Raw genomic sequence first — 15,543 nt, forward strand, 5'->3', positions numbered from 1 at the left:
AATTAAACAAACGTTGAGTTCGATTGACCAGCTTGTGCTCTCAACAATGATAGAGTAGAGAGTGAAGGCAAGGAAAACAAGACTCAAATAAGAATGCGCCAAACTACCATCAAGTTTTTCAAGTCGAACGGCGTCGAAGCCGATGCTGAGCACCACCCAAATGTTTTTTTTTTTCTTTCCGCTGCACCGATGAAGGCGGTCTCGTCGCAGTGCACGCGCGCGCTCCAACGGTTGGGCAGCTCTGATCTGCGTCCAAGCTAAAGAGCAAACGGGACTTACCCCGCCATAGTCACGTGCTTTCGTGTCAGGTTCTCGCGTTTGTCTTGCTCGGTTGGTGTTGGCACGTGAAAGTTGGGTAGCGTCACCCCCAGTCATATCAGAAACAGGAAGGACAAGAAAGAGAGTCATTGGATTGCAAGAACAGTTAACTACGAGGAAATCCTACCAAAAATAAAGGCCTTACTAAATAGCTGGATGGGAATGGAATTTTCCACAGCACCATCGGCGCCAAGGGCCAGGAGCAGGAGCTCGTCACCACCCAGGCCTGACTCACCACCTGCAAGCGAGCCATCTTTGCCTTTACCTCAAGCATACACTTTGATGAGCTCCTTCAACTCGTTCTTGACAGTTGCGATCCACAATATACTCTACTATCGGGGCATCTACCCGCAGCGCACCTTCATGTCCGTCCGTGCCTTCAACCTTCCCGTGCATCAGAACCGTCACCCTGCCGTGTGCGGTTGGGTTCATGATGCGGTTGATGCCGCGATAGCGCAGATTGCTGATGGCGCCGCCCAGCGAATTGGCGTAGTCATCCACGCCCCTCCCATCAAACCTCTGCCTGCCAGCAGCGTGCCGGGCCAGAGACCTCCTGGAACCATGGGGCCCCCTCCAATCCCGGCGAAGAGAGCGATCGCCATATCGACAGGCAAGGTCTCACGGCCGGCCACTCAGCCCTCGCCTGCCACGGCCAGGACGGTGCAGACCACCATAGCAGCAACCAGCCCTGCGACCACCAAGATGACCCCCGGGGCAGATAACGACTCACCAAGGATTGCCAAGGTTCCTCCGCCAAAGCCTGGCGCCGTGCTCGAGCGCTGGATGTTTGACGTGTCCGAGTTCCCCGCCTGGCCTGGTGGGGCTGAGGCTCTGGCAAACTTTGGCGTCGACGATCCCAAGAAAAAGCCCGACAAGAAGAAGGGGGATGGAAAAGAAGGCGACCGGGATGGCGGCGATGGCGAAGAGGACGACGACGATGAGGACTCCGAGTCAGGCGAAGAGGCAGCCGAGTTCACCGACAGCGATGAAGAGCAAGAAAACGACGAAGAGGGCGACGACCAAGAGCAGCGGCTGGCTTCTGATGAAGCATCAGAGATGGCATCTATGCCACCAGAAGACGAGATAAACTGGGTTGACGTCAATGAACACCTTCGTGGGGCTGTCAAGCGCCTAGCGAATGCTGGCGAAAAGCTCGCACGTCTGCCCGAGGGTTGCACCTTTACCATTGCTGTTGAGTTGCGAGATAACGCCCGCCCACCACTCAAGGTTTGTTTTTATCGCGACTCCATCGCTGGACTTGTCCCTGCATGCTAACCTCAAACTTCCAGCACCCCCAAGCCTGGATCCCAACGCAATCAAACTCACAGCCGCCAATAAAGAAAAGGCTTAAGCATGGCCAAGAGATTGATGCTGCAAGAACAACTGCCGTTCGCTCTGTCGAAGCCGGCCCTCTTTTCTTTGAGTGTTGGGTTGAAGAAAGCAAGGCCAAGTTGCTCGAATCCACTCAAAACCTCACCAAGCCAAAGTCACCGATAAGAGAGAGGAATCCATGACGACAAACGCAAGACCGAACTCCGTCCTATGATCAAGAAAGGTAGTGAGGGACTGGTCCGATCAGTCCATCCGAACGCTGTATTCCCTAGTATAGAACTGCTAGCTGAAAATGCACACTAAGGCAGACATGCTATGTAGGAGTAAAAAGCCACATCAGCTTAAACCGGCCTTTGAGAATACAACCAACCTAGCGTACACAGCCGACCACAAAGAGGTCCGGCTCTTGTCGTCTCACACAGAAAGCCATACAAAGCCTAGAACGCCGAACCTAAAAGCATTGCCTCGTGAGTAAACTCCTTCGCACATAACAAGGTATCATCACTTCAAAGTTAAAAAGAAAAGAACAGAATTTCCCACGGTGAGCTCCACCTCAACTCTCACCACCCTTCAGCAAGGTCCTCAAGCTGACAATATCTCTGCGCAGCCGTGCGTTCTCCTTCTTGACGCGAGCGGTCTCCTCACTCTGCTCCTTGAGTTTTGCCACCAGCTCTTCCTTGTCCTCGCGGCCCTTGCCCTTCAACGCCTTGACGATCTTGCCCAGCTCCGAGTTGAACTTTTCGTAGAGAAGCTCGTTCTCCGCCATGGATTCTTTGTACAGCTGGTCAATACCTCGCACCTTGGCCTCATTGGCCTTCATTGTCGTCTCCATGTCGCGCTCAATGGCCGCATGGCGCTGCGAGGACTCGGTCGTTGCATGGTAGAGGCGTTCTTCTAGCGCTCTGATACTGGCCTGTAGCCTGCGCACCTCTGCAGACGTGGTGTCCGACCGAGGTGGCATGGAACCGTTCACTCGAGCCATGTCCTCAGTTATGCGGGACAACTCTGACTGCAGCGAGGCGTCGACATCATCTGCCGCCTTCTTTTCTGACTGCAGGCGCTCGCGAAGCTTCTGGGGTGACTGGAGCCTTAGCTTTTGTGTTGACGACGACTTGGTCGGACTGGTCTGGGAACGGCCTAGCAAATCAGGTTGACCTAATGCAAGATTGCGCGTTATTCGTAATGTAGGAATTTGGGAAGTCGACATGCTCTTAGAATGCGATGGCTTTTCCAGAGGTGGTGAGGTAAGCGATGCCTTCAGCCCCAGCCCCAGCCCGGGTTCTGCAAAGTTCTCCTTTTGACGTGGCGACATTACTGCCCCCTGCAGCGTCCGGGGGCTCACTGGTATCTTCGAAGGAGTCGGCAACTTTGTTGTCGAATTGAACTTTTCCGAAGTCTGCTTGTTTATGCGCAGTGGCAATGGGGGAGTATCTTCGAGGCTTGCTGCTGCCATCAGACTCTTCAGATCTGATAGAGAGCTTCGCCTCTTGATTTTTAGTGGCCTCTCTGGTATGATTTCAACTTCTGGCTCCCCAATCGTCTCCAGACGGTGCGAGCTGGCGGGTCGGGTCATGATATCGTCAAAGGCCCCAGCAACTGGTGGTCTGTCGCGGGAGCCAGGGCGCCGCAACCTGTTGGGGGAGGGCATCCCCATGTCTATTGACCTCGCCCTTCCTGCTGACGCCTTTGATAGGCTGGAACTTTCCCCAGTTGCGGGATGTCTGCCGTGCTTGCTCAGACTCCTCCACATGGAGGGACGCTCAGAGTCCTTGCTGCTGCTGTTTTGTCGCAAGAGGGTATCGAACCCGAGTTTCCGTCGAAGCGATGAGGTGTTTGAAGTCAAGGATCCCGTCGCCGACTTCTGGCTTCTTGTCATCGAGTTCATAGACTCATAAGCCGAGCCGCGGAAACCAGGGTTAGATCCGAACCCAATTTCCTCAAAAATGCGATCACAATCCTCTACCAGTCGATCAAGGAGATTGATGTAGACGTTGGGGTTGCCGTCGAGAGCCAGCACCTCAGCGAAAGCTACCGTGAGAGCTCCTCGGTCGCCGTCGTTAGCGCATCCATCCAACAGGTCGGCAAGCAGCTTGATCAGCGCCGTGAAGGCCCTGCGGTTCTGCGGGGCCATGTCAGCGAAGAGATAGTTTACAAAGTCTGCAAAATCTCCCGGCACCCTCCTGGCAGCTCGCTCTTGTAGAGCGTCCAGGGCCTGGACCGTCATGATCGGCCCCATTTGGTCGCGCCACGCAATGCGTGTGAATTTCTCAAACGCAGCGAATATTACTTCGGATGGAAGGTCCGCGGAAGCGTCCCAGTCAAACGGTGATTCTATCAGCCGGTTGTACAGATCGTTTATCGACAGCTCGTCCGCAGAAGATCTGTTCAGGAGCGTTCTCCCAACGAAATGTCCTTTCCTTGACTGCAAAACAGCCACATACCCGGTGAAGGTCTGTTCGAGCCGCACCAGTGGGTTTTCTGGTCGGTCCTCATCAGTTTTGATGGCATCCTTATCCCTGATGGAGCCGCTTAAGGATGTGATTTCATGTCGACTTGTTGAAGAGCTGTTAGAACGGCTTAGTACCGGCGGGAATAGGCTGGAGCTGGACGAGTTCAGGAGTTGGGGTTTCTGCAATTTCGATGGACCGGAAGATTCTCCAGATATAGACGAACCCCCCAAGAAGCTCGATAAGAGCTTCACAGGTGAGGAAGCTAAGAAGGATCTCGTCTTCTCCGCTCTCGATGACAGATTCAGCCCGCGCAGCGTTTTAGTATAGTAAGAGACTAATGCCGGGGCCAAGAAGTGGTTCCCGACGTTAAACTGCTGGCTCAATAGCTGGATGACTATTTTGGGAAAGCATATGTTAGAATATCGCATTGAATCGAGACATCAAGCCATGTTTCCTTACTTCGTCTTGAGACCGTCGGCAAAAAGTCCTCTAGCGCTACATCATCCGTAAACCGCTTGCCGTTGAGCCCCAGAGTATTCATGCTGACTTTGCTCTTTGCGTCTCTGCACTTGACCTCTATTAGTATCTCCACGCCGTAATGTCCGACGGGCGCTGATTTCGTCCCCTTGTCCGTGTCAAGAACTATGCGAATAGGAGCTGGCTCCCTTCGCCCCTCAATGAGTTGATCAGCGCCCTCTTGGAAAACGGCTGCATGTAGTCCCATGTTGTTGTCAGGCATCCTGACGGATCGGAGTGTCCAGGTCGGGTCTTCCCGTTCCTTCTCGGGGAAGCGCGCTTCTATCCTGGACTTGACGATATCTTCACTCCATCGTGACGCCTTAGCCTCAAACTGTTCCTGCAGGAGAAAGCAACGCGATGTTACCGCCTTGCCGCTGGCATAGCCTCCGGCATGTGCACCTTTCATGTCCTGCGTTGACGTCATCCAGACCATACGATTATCTGCTGATTCGGTGAACCGAACATCTGCTATGCTGTGCCATCCAGCAAATGCAGTTTCGTAGTATCCAGGGCCTCCTGCTGCGTTTGTCATGGAGGCAAGTAATCCCGCGGGAGACGGCTTGTCAACCTCGCGTATCAAATCGCGGCCTTTCAATGTTGAATTTGATTTCTTCTTCAGCATCACGATGCAGTCGGAGAAGACGAGAAATATGCCTGCACGATCCTGCAAAGCGGCCTCGGTGCAGTTGTTGTAGGGCGGGGCGAGCTCAAGAAAGTCGGTTGCCATTATCAACCTCCCCTGTGGCTCCAGATCGATCGGCCAACTCTCAACCAAATTTCGGAGGCGATGTGTGACGGGTGGCTTGTCCTGCAGTGGTTCGTCCATGGAGCATATATTCGTGATTATGTCTCGTGCTCGAAGCATGAGCTGCAAAGCAGGATGTGTGATTGGTAAGGAGCCTATTATTTGATCAATAAACAGACTATAGCGCGGCAGTCTTTGCACCGGCTCGATGAGGATCGAACGGACAGCTTGCTCGCCAGTCTGTGCTATGCGGTGGCGGAAACTTGACTCCTTGTCGAGGAATGAGTTCAGCAGCTGTGGGAAATTCTGACTGGCGCGAATATATTCCTGATAGCAATCGGTGAATTTCGGAAACCACTCCAAGAAAGTTCGCGCCATGGCGAGAGCCCCGCTGGGATCTTTCACCCGGATCGAGCCTCCAGCTCGGGAGCTCATAGACGTGTTCTCGGCGTCGTTAATTGCATCCTCCTCCGTATCGTCCATGACCTTTCGCAATGCTTGCATGAAGCCTGTGTTGATTTGGAGGATGCGTTCGGCGGAGCGCGGAAACAGTCTGTCTATCTCCTCCTCGGTAGGGCTCAGACTCTCTGCGGACCGGTTCTTTGCGCTATGTCTAAAGTCATCGGCAATGTGGTTGACAAGCTCATTCAGCTTGACCACGTACCGCTCCTCCGTATCTACCAGCTCGCCCATCTTCATCCGCAGCTCAATCTTTTGATCCTTGGTGTAGGACCTCCCCCGGTTGAGCGAGCTAGGTTTCGAAGGGGCGCGCCGGAGCTTGGACGTTGGCAAGAAGACAGGCTCGCCAAAAAGCTTTACCAAAGGCGTGTACATTCCATATTGGCGCAGAGTTGGATCCAAAATGTCATCCTCGTCCTCGGGTACATCCTCCAGATCGTCCGGGTTGAGTGGGACTATCGCACCGGGGGGTAGCACAAAGTCGACGTCGACATTGTTGACGTGCTGTGTCTGGAAGGCCGCCTGCAACGTCTGTATGGTATCGGCGGTGTTTTCCGCCTTCGCCATTGCCTTGGCCAGATCGGCGGCATGCTGCTCATTAAAAAGTGCCGGGGCGGACCCAGGCCGGCGACCTCGAGTCGTAGGGTATTGGTTCTTGAGATGTGTTTTGACCGAATGAGGGAGCTCGGTGAAGTATTTGAAAATACCAAAGGCGAGCCCCCGGCAGATCTCGTCGCCCTGGAACTCGCGAGGAAGGTAGTTGACGGCGGCATAGAAGGGAGAATTTGGTGAGATGGTAATGCGAGGGTAGGATTGCACACCGGCTGGACTACAGACGTGGATCTGAAGGCGCGAGCTGTTGAGGGTATAGTTTGCGGTCGTCGAGGGGCCGTGGAAGACGAGGACAGGCAGGTGGCCGAGCAATGGATCGCTGGTATGATAAAGAGTGACATGCTCTGGCGAGAGAGCCAGCTCGTCAGTGACACGGACCATGGTCGGTTATTGGGCCGCTCGCATGGTCGATCGGCAGTATTGGCAGGCTTGGCCTAACTACACGAGGCGATTGATGGGTCGTATCGCCAGGTCAAGCACTCGATAGATGGATGATAGGCTGCACCGACTTAAGCTGGTAACGACTGTGGCACGAGTGGGATGGTTCGGTGACGAGGACGGGACTCGAGATGAGGCGCCTCAAGTAGACATTATGTTTTCTCTGCGGACGGATAAAGAGGTTCCGCAGCCGTTGAAGTCAAGGAGCGACCAGGGCAGTGCGACTCGGTGGCGGCGAGTTAGGTGGTTGGGTATCGACGGTGGTCTATTTGGTGAGACTTTGATGTGCGTACGTAAAGAAGGTGGTTGATAGGTTTGTTTATGGCGACCGTCACCAAGAGAGGGGACTGTGCGCGCGACAGGCGGGTCTTTGGGACAATAAAAATATGCGCTAGCAAGCCGAGATCGCGGAGGGCATCAAGCTACCACAGGGCCTTTGCGTAAGAGAGATGGAGAAATTGTGTCGTTCATCTGCTGCTGAGGCACAATTTGGAGTAAAACCAAAAAAATGGGCTCCCTTGATTGCAGGTTTCTAGCACTGTGACAAGGACCCCAGACATTGAGAAACCTCAATCTTGTCTTGCTTTAGGCGGTCAAGGCGTTCAAGCTGAGATGGCGGGAGGGAGCGAACCCACCCACACAGCTGGAGCGTGTTTCGGTCCCACACGCGTTTGGCGTAAACAAAAACAAGGCGGTTCGGCGAATCGGGATGCACAATTAAGCAGCACTTGGTTACCCCTGCCTGTAACTACCCCGCCATTTATTTCGCCCACTTGTATGCATACAGCCCAACGTCACCGAACAACCTGCAGTCAGTTTCAATACCGACGACATTGAAATTATTCAAGATTTCGATGCGAGTATGTCCACATCCCATCCGAGTTGGCAAGACAACAGGAAACATGTAACTAACAAGCAATTTGTGCTCCTCTCACTCGCCCCTCAGCGACCAAGTCTGAAAGAAATATACTATTAAATCATATTTGGCGACTTGAAATTTCTGCGCAATTTTCCTAAAGTGAGAGATAAACTTGCAAAAGCCATCACAGCTCAAGATATGTCCAGCCAAACAAACAAAGGGATTCCATTTTCACATGGACCCGATGGCATTGGGTACAAACTACTTGAGCTTCCTCCAGAGCTTGTTGCGCTTCTGGAGGGTGAGAATCCACCATCGTAGGTGCTTTTTTTTTTTTTTTTTTTTTTTTTTTCTCCTTCTCTAATCTCCATTTCCTGGGGTCCCAAATTACCCCAAACGACAGCTGCGGAAACATCAAGCTTACTTGCCAAAAAAAAAAAAAAATCGCAGACTGAAACTAAAGTCTTCGCCAGCCGCTGCCCTACTTGAAGCAGATGGCAAGACATACTCGCTGAGACAAAAGAACACGTCCAATTCTCTCATTATTCTCCGACCTGTTGATGAGATTGCTCAAGACTCCATTGCGACCTCAAGTACGTGCACGGAAACGGGTATGTGTGCGATAGCCAGCGTGCACGAGACTGTTGAGCTTCTACCGGAAAATGGACCAGTTCCGGCGGCAGCCAAGCCCAAAGGTAAATGGCATGAAAAATTTGGCCGGACGAGGTAGTCTTTGCCTGCCATGGGGCGTATTACTTTGAGGCTTACAAGGCTGTGTCCATATGAGACCCAGTAGTGAAGAAGGACTAAGCACCAAAGTTTACTATGTCACATGTACCTCGCAATTTTTGTTGTAAACCTCGCTTGATGCGTCTAATATAATATTACAGCTGAACCTCCCAAATAGTCAGCGATAGTCAACCGGCAGAGCCATATCTTTCATGCCTCCCATATGAATTCAATCTCGTCCACTCTTATCCCGACTCATCACATGTCGAGAAATAACACTTGCAACATGCATGCAGTCAGTAGGAAAAGGGGAAGGGAGAAAGCAAAAATGCTCTGCATTGCGAGGAGGCATCTTGTTCTGGTAAACCCAGCCAAGATTCATCAAGTCTCCCCGCGCCGATTAGTATGCTTTTTGGCAGACCAACTGATTATTATCTCAGTCCTTGCTCTGGGCCCCTGAGGTTTTTTCTCCGCATCTTCCATCGGTTTCGAGACTGTTCTTCTCCCATATCTGACCCCTGAGACTCTGCCAACGCCGTCATCATACGGTGAATTAGGAGCTGATACAGTAATAATGACTCTCAGGGGTATGCCGCCGGACGACGAAGCCCGAGTTCCCCTGCTGGAAGTCTGCGTTTGCTCTCGCAGTGACAGCTCATTAGATCTATAAATGATCTGTTCCTTTCATCGTCAGGCATTTACTGGTAAGTTAACTGTTGGATGGGGTGCTGGTAAAATTCGGACCTTGACAGAATCACAGAAGGGCAACGGACATGCTTGCTATGTATGCTCAGGGTAGTCAACTCCTGCGTCAAGGTCGATCGGGTTTTGTTGAGAACCGAGCTGAGACGCTGCCATATTTTGCTGAGCACCATGACCAAAGATGGGTAAGTGCTGGGCTAGTAAGGATTGGCCTGGTCTATCAAATCCTTCTATGCTCGGGAGCATTGACTGGTATTGTTGAGCAGGCCTTTGTTGTTGTTTCTGTACTTTGGCGCCTTCGGCTTTGGGAGTATACTGAGAGTAATCCCAGCTCCCGCCTAAAGCTTGCACCTGCGCTGTTTTGTTGCCAAGAGGGTTGGGGCTTGGGATAGCCTGCCGTTGCGGCTTGAGACCTAAAGCAGCGCTATAGCCCTGGGGTGCCGCTGGTGGTAAACGTGGTGTAGATATGGCTGGGAGGGCTCCGAGTTTTTGAAAAGCCCACGGGTAGAATACAGGTCGTGAAATTTGTACGTATGGGATTGGTGGATAGATTTGGGGCCGCTGACCGAGAACACCCTGGGCTGGAATGGGCTGTGCGAGCTGCAATGGTAGGGCTGGCACAAGTGGATGTTGTGCTGGGATTGGCGCTCCCAAGGCCAGCCCCGAGTTTATAGGCTGACGAGCCGACTGCGACATGTCGTGGGCAATGACTCCTCGCTGATTAGCACCTTTGTTGCGCTCTAAAGCTTGCTGAACTATTAAACGTGCTTGTTCCAATGTTTGTCGTTGCGCTGCAAATCCGGCGGGAGCAGTCGAGAGTTAGCACTGGACGCATCATATGGAAGACAAAACAAGCAGAGCGAGGTAGATTACAAAGGATCTCCTCATCGCTTCTGGATGCTTTGCCGAGCCTCTTATATTGAACCACTAACCCTGCGGTCTGGCCTGGAGTGCATGACGGGCAGCATCGATTCCATGGCTCTTTTTGTCCCGGGCTAATTTTCGGTTTTTCTCGTCCTGTTCCACCTGAAGGGAGAATTCGATCTTGAGAGCTTCCCTGTCTAGTTGCGGATTTGCGGTCATGGCAGCCTGACGAGCTAGTTCTTCGGCTGCTGAAACTTCATCCTCATGCCGTTTCTCAACATCTTGTTCGAACAAGGGACAGTTCCCAGGCTTGCCGCCGTAGCTCATGTGGTCAAAATGGTCATATTGGCACGATTTGTGGCAAATATAACATTGCATATTGCGGCAACTCGGCTTGGTACATCTCATCTGGTTACAACCATACTCCTTGATGAAAGGCGTCTTGCCTGCGAAGATATTAGCGTACAACATGGATTTTGTTCAAGGAAAAAAAGCTGAGAAGCTACTTACACTTGTTGCAATGACGAATCATTGCTGAAGACATGGCCTCTTCGATGGCATGCCGAGCCGAGACAATATCATCCTTCGCATTATCTTCTGCAGCTTCCGCGCAGGTCTTAGGGATGTGAGTCTCGAGCCGACAACTCCGACAACTGATGATTTCGCAATCAGGGTTTCGACAGCGAAATTCTTTATCAAGATTTATGGGAGGATATTCTTCCGCGTACGGACAAAATGGACACGTCTCCAGGTTTTCCAGTCTTGCTTCGCGGATGGCCTCATCCTGCTCGACCCTCTCCAAGGCAAAGCGAAGCTTGCTGTCAAGCTGCAGCATCTGAATTCTGGAAAAGCCCATTGGGCAATCACCATCCATGGACATGCGTTCAATCCTGAATTTATTCAGCCCTACTAGCCTTGCCGCCTCGGACGTGAAGCATTGCCGACAAAAGAACTATGTGCACATATATGTAAGTTAAGGCCGCGCGTATAGCTCTAGCCGGGCTCAAAGTCGAGGGGGGCAAACATACGTGGGGCTCTAGGCTGTTGCAATAGACCATTTGATTGCGCGCGAACTCCTCAAAGCAACAGCCGCATTCAGAGGCGGGTCCTGTGGCTTTGGCGAGGGCAAGGTTTTCTTGCTCATCCTGCACAATATTTCGCCCCTGGTCAAGTCGCCTTGGAGCATCCTTTTCTGCCTGACCAACACTAAAGGCAGCCAGGAGTTCCTCCAACACTTCTCTTTCTTCTCCCACAGCTGAGGAGATTGCGTTTTCCAGATCGTTGTCCGATTTCTTGACGCTTTTCTTTAGTATCAAGTCATATTTTCCCGCATCAGGGTCACTCAGCATCTTCTGCACAGCCAGGCAGGTCTGGAATGTGCTGCGATCGTTCAGCACAAACATAGAGTCCAGTGTCCTGACCTTGACGAAGGGGAAGCCTTTCCTGAGTGTATGCTTCCTGCAAAGTACCATGTCAGCCTCAGAATATGGCTCATGATAGCGGAGGTCATTTGGAATGGTGGCCTACGCAGTAGTTTCGTATGCCTTGGTCATGCATTTGTCACGATATCCCTGTCCAGAGAATCTTTTGCCCACCTGTTCGCGGACATCCTCGCTGCTTGATGACCGCTTACGCTTCTGCCGTTGCCGTGCCCTTTTGGGGTAAGATTTGCCATCCTCAAGCAAGTCAGCTATATGAGCAATGGCAAGTTCGGCATTATAGCCATGCTTGCTGCAGACGGTGCCGAGCCAGTCGTGGTCGGCATCCGGAAAGATGCTTAGGGCGGTCAAGTTGCAGGCGTCTTTGGCTTCATCTGAGATGCTACTTGGTGTTTCGCAAGTAATTTGTGACTGAGGCCCGGTGGGTGTCGCCATGGTTGAGTGCAATTGCAAGGACAAGCAAGCCCTTGCCAGCGTGAGGCATGCAGTTGGTATTAGGTACCAGGTAAAGGCACCTACTCATTCGGCAAAAGTGACCGAAGTGATGTCGAAAGCGAGGCTAAGTTGACGTGAATGGAGAGTGGAGGAAGAATAATGACCAAGCTGTCTGAATATTTGCCAGCAAATTCTGGGGTTGGGTACAAGATCAACCCGTTTGCCGCCGGGCTGATGGAACTGCTGTAAGGAGGTCGACAGATCTGACGATTAGCAGACGGACAGTAAATAGGGGCCGATATGAAAATGTTAGATCAGGTAGACCTAGGTGGTGCGCAAACGCCCTTTTTGTTATTGTAAGTGAGAGGCAAAATGTTCCGAATTGGGAACGGCAGGCAAACTCGATCAACTAACAAACCATTTATGCGATCAGCTGGATGCATGGGTAGGGCACACTACCTACCTAGGCATGTACCTACTCAAGTGGCAAGTAGGTCGGTAAGCAGGGCTGGTTGAGATAGGTTTAGGATGAACAAAGAGGAGGGGTAGGGGAAAATATAAGGAAACGGCACGAACAACAACGGCCCGTTGTTGACCGACGGAAAGCAACAGTGAGATATGTTGATCGTGATGGTAATAGGCAACCAGTATCAAGGGTGGTGCTGGGCGAAAGAAATCCAAAGAATGGCCGAGTGTTGTACTTGCCAGATTGGGTCATCGGCTTTTGCTTTGATGCTACCTTGGCACAAAAGCAGTCGTCTCGATATCAGTGTTATGGACGAACTGCCGAGGCAGAGTGTAACGAGCTCGTTGGTATCCGGGCTCAAGTAAAATACGGTAGAAATGGGCGGTAAAGGTTCATCGAGTCCTGAACTGTGAATTGGAATTCATGGTGTGTGAAAGGCAAGCAAGGAAGTAGCGCGGCTCAAATATCGGTTGAAGTGCAGCCAAACAGCGAAAAAAAAGAAAGAAAGAAAAAAAAAACAAGAACTTTTATGAAAGTGACAGAAAAGGAAGGAGAAAATGAGATGAAAGAGAGAAAGGTTGAGGGGGTTGAGCTCCTAATTTCAAGTCGCCGACCATCTGTAGTGCCAACACCCAAGCTACTACCTTCTTTTACCTGAACGTGAATGGTCATTGTGTGGCTACCTACCTGGCTACGGACAGAAAGCTCCCCTACCTAGCGGCAAACAAATACATCCCTTTGACTTTTGCCTACCTGCAGTGGGAATGGTGGATTTTCATCAGCCACCTGTATGTAGCCTAAAAGAGCACAGCATATATGCAGGCAGCCAGAAAAAAAGCAAAGAATCGCATGAGACCGCGGGGCAAACTCAAGTAAGAAATCAATAAGAGCCAGAGTTCAGAGTTCGCAAGACAAAATCAACCGGGGCCTCTAGAACCTTTAGTTAGGAGTCAGAGCATGTTTGTGGACTTGGAGCGAACCTTGTAGGATTTATGCCGCCGGCCGCGCGGCATTCTTCATCCTTACATAGTTCATCCTAAGCATATACTTGAGCCACCGACGTAGACTTCGAATCCCAATGTACGTGCACAACCTGTCACTGTGATGTTCGGGAACACCTGATGACTTCTGTCCCCGAACCCAAATCGCGCTCCATGGTAGCCCGTACATGTATGTCGTGTATATCGTACGGTCCCGGGGTAGTTGCGTTGCTGCATCGCTTGCCAGATATAATGCCAAGGTTCGATGGCTTTATAGAATGCACTCAAATATGCGATCACTGCGGTTGGATTTGTTTTTATAAACAATTTCAGCCTCGGTGTCGTCAGCTGTTCGTTGTTTGATAAATATGAAAGAAAAGCCATCTGCTCAAAGCAGCTCAAGCTAAGCGGCTGGATGATTGCTATCGATTAGGGGTCGATTCCCTCAGTGACAACACAATTAAGCCAAGCTCAGCCAGGTAAATAACAGATGAGCTCAACGCTCGACGCCCAAGCACCCAACGCCATACGCCTGACAGCTATGCTACATTATCAAAATCATTCGAGGGGAGGCTACCCTCGAAAAAAAAGAAGAAGAAAAAAAAAAAAAAGAAAAGGAACCTAAACACATGCTGTGAGGATGCATTGTCGCTTTAAACAACCACATGGGTGGAAAGATGCTCGACAGCCTCCTTGATGCTCCTTAACATCCTCGTGTTTACACAGAACGGGCACCGCACGGGGCGTTCCGGGCCTGACAACTGCGGTGCGCTGGCACTGGGTATAGGAGTGAGCTTAAGGTCGTCCTCCGCCCTAAGCAACGCCGTTCCATGTTGTTGCTGAGATATTTGCTGTGGCTGCGGCGGTGATTGTTGAATTTGATGATGATGTTGTTGTTGATGAGGCTCAAATCCGCCGGTAACCAGGGTACCAACGCCATTTCGGGGAGGCATCAAGCATGCATCAATCTGTGTCTCACTACTGCTTGCTTGCACCACAGAAGCCTCCTCCTGCTGCTGAATTTGCCGGAGGGCCTTCTGCAATGCAAGCTCGGGGTCGTCTTCCTCTCCCTCCACACTCCCAATAGACATGGACGGCCGGTCGTGCGCATCTGAGGTGGTGGCAGCAGCAACTGCGGCGGCGGCCGCAGCAATATCCATGTGCGATTGCTGTTCAACGGAAGCAGCTCCACGGAGGGCCGTGTCACGGATGAGTGCGCAATTGTCGAGACTGACATCCAAACTGACGACACGCTGGATAGTTTCTTGAATGACACCAGGCGGGGTTGTGGAGGTTAGGCTCATTATACGAGGGATCAGGTCGACGAGATACGGCAAGTCCAAGGAATTTCCGTCAGGACTGTTACCATCTTGGCCATGAGACGCGGTAAAGCGAGAACGGCGGCGCATCAGCAAGCCGTACCGTTTCTTGAATCGATGGACCCAACCAGGGGAGAAATTAGGAGGCTTCTCGCCCTTGTATCGGGGAAGGGACTCGAAGACCTGGGTCGCCTTCTGCACCAGCTCCTCGTTACTCGGCTGGCGACCTCGATTCACCATGTCCGCGTGCCAGACGAGGACCAACTTTTCAACATCGGGCCAATTGCCGAATCGCAAGCGCGAGCCTGAAAGTTGTGAGTCGCCATCGAGGCGCGTGTATTTGGGGGACAGCGAGTGCGAAACGGTCGATTGGGATATGACGAGGCCGTACTGCGATTCGAACCAGTCGATACAGGCCTTGTGCGATGGGCGTATGACCTGACTATTGGCCCAGCGACGAAGCGATCGACGCTGGTCTAGAGTTAGGGAATGGCGCTCCTTGTTAGGGGTGGATGCATTGTGTTGGGCGGTTGAGTCCTCGGCGGATGCGACAATGGTAGTGTCGGCAGCATCATCGGTGTCGGCGGCGTCGGCGGCGGCGCCGTGAACAACAGTTTTGGATTCGTTGTCGTCGTTGATGGCGGAATTCAATCGCTCACCACCTCCGTCGAGCGAGATGTGGTTGGTGTCATCTTTAGTGAAATCCATGACAAGCGAGGCCGCCCTCGCTCAGGCGGAAGGCTTTGTGTGGATTGCGCACTATCCGAGTTCGCTAAAAGCGAGTGCGAGAGCGACTTATAGAGTGTATTGCGATTGAAATATGAAATACGACGGGGCGAGCAGCTCCTGGGCGAGAGGACAGCCCTGCAAGTGGGGG

At 52.0% G+C, this 15,543-nt stretch overlaps 5 protein-coding genes across 5 annotated transcripts; 2 read left to right on the forward strand and 3 right to left on the reverse strand.

Moving 5' to 3' along the window:
- Positions 1–470: 470 nt before the first annotated feature.
- PpBr36_01211 (uncharacterized protein) lies at positions 471–1,832 on the forward strand (the record flags this gene model as incomplete). Its single annotated transcript, XM_029888399.1, has 2 exons — positions 471–1,545; positions 1,608–1,832. Exons 1-2 carry the CDS (start codon positions 475–477, stop codon positions 1,830–1,832), a joined length of 1,296 nt encoding a protein of 431 aa, XP_029751642.1. The 5' UTR covers positions 471–474.
- A 371-nt stretch (positions 1,833–2,203) lies between these two features.
- PpBr36_01212 (uncharacterized protein) lies at positions 2,204–6,816 on the reverse strand (the record flags this gene model as incomplete). Its single annotated transcript, XM_029888400.1, has 2 exons — positions 2,204–4,494; positions 4,560–6,816. 2 exons carry the CDS (start codon positions 6,814–6,816, stop codon positions 2,204–2,206), a joined length of 4,548 nt encoding a protein of 1,515 aa, XP_029750550.1.
- Positions 6,817–7,922: 1,106 nt separating this feature from the next.
- Positions 7,923–8,462, forward strand: PpBr36_01213 (uncharacterized protein; the record flags this gene model as incomplete). The annotated part of the gene is made up of 2 exons (XM_029888401.1): positions 7,923–8,049; positions 8,183–8,462. Exons 1-2 carry the CDS (start codon positions 7,931–7,933, stop codon positions 8,460–8,462), a joined length of 399 nt encoding a protein of 132 aa, XP_029750551.1. The 5' UTR covers positions 7,923–7,930.
- A 779-nt stretch (positions 8,463–9,241) lies between these two features.
- PpBr36_01214 (uncharacterized protein) lies at positions 9,242–11,901 on the reverse strand (the record flags this gene model as incomplete). Its single annotated transcript, XM_029888402.1, has 5 exons — positions 9,242–9,954; positions 10,096–10,473; positions 10,538–10,979; positions 11,056–11,485; positions 11,555–11,901. The coding sequence occupies 5 exons, from the start codon at positions 11,899–11,901 to the stop codon at positions 9,242–9,244; spliced, it is 2,310 nt and encodes a 769-aa protein (XP_029751645.1).
- Positions 11,902–14,000: 2,099 nt separating this feature from the next.
- PpBr36_01215 (uncharacterized protein) lies at positions 14,001–15,374 on the reverse strand (the record flags this gene model as incomplete). The annotated part of the gene is made up of 1 exon (XM_029888403.1): positions 14,001–15,374. The coding sequence occupies one exon, from the start codon at positions 15,372–15,374 to the stop codon at positions 14,001–14,003; it is 1,374 nt and encodes a 457-aa protein (XP_029751646.1).
- Between the last annotated feature and the right edge of the window lie 169 nt (positions 15,375–15,543).

The sequence above is a fragment of the Pyricularia pennisetigena genome, chromosome 2 (genome assembly GCF_004337985.1).
Source record: "Pyricularia pennisetigena strain Br36 chromosome 2, whole genome shotgun sequence".
NCBI classification, from domain to species: Eukaryota; Fungi; Ascomycota; class Sordariomycetes; order Magnaporthales; family Pyriculariaceae; genus Pyricularia; species Pyricularia pennisetigena.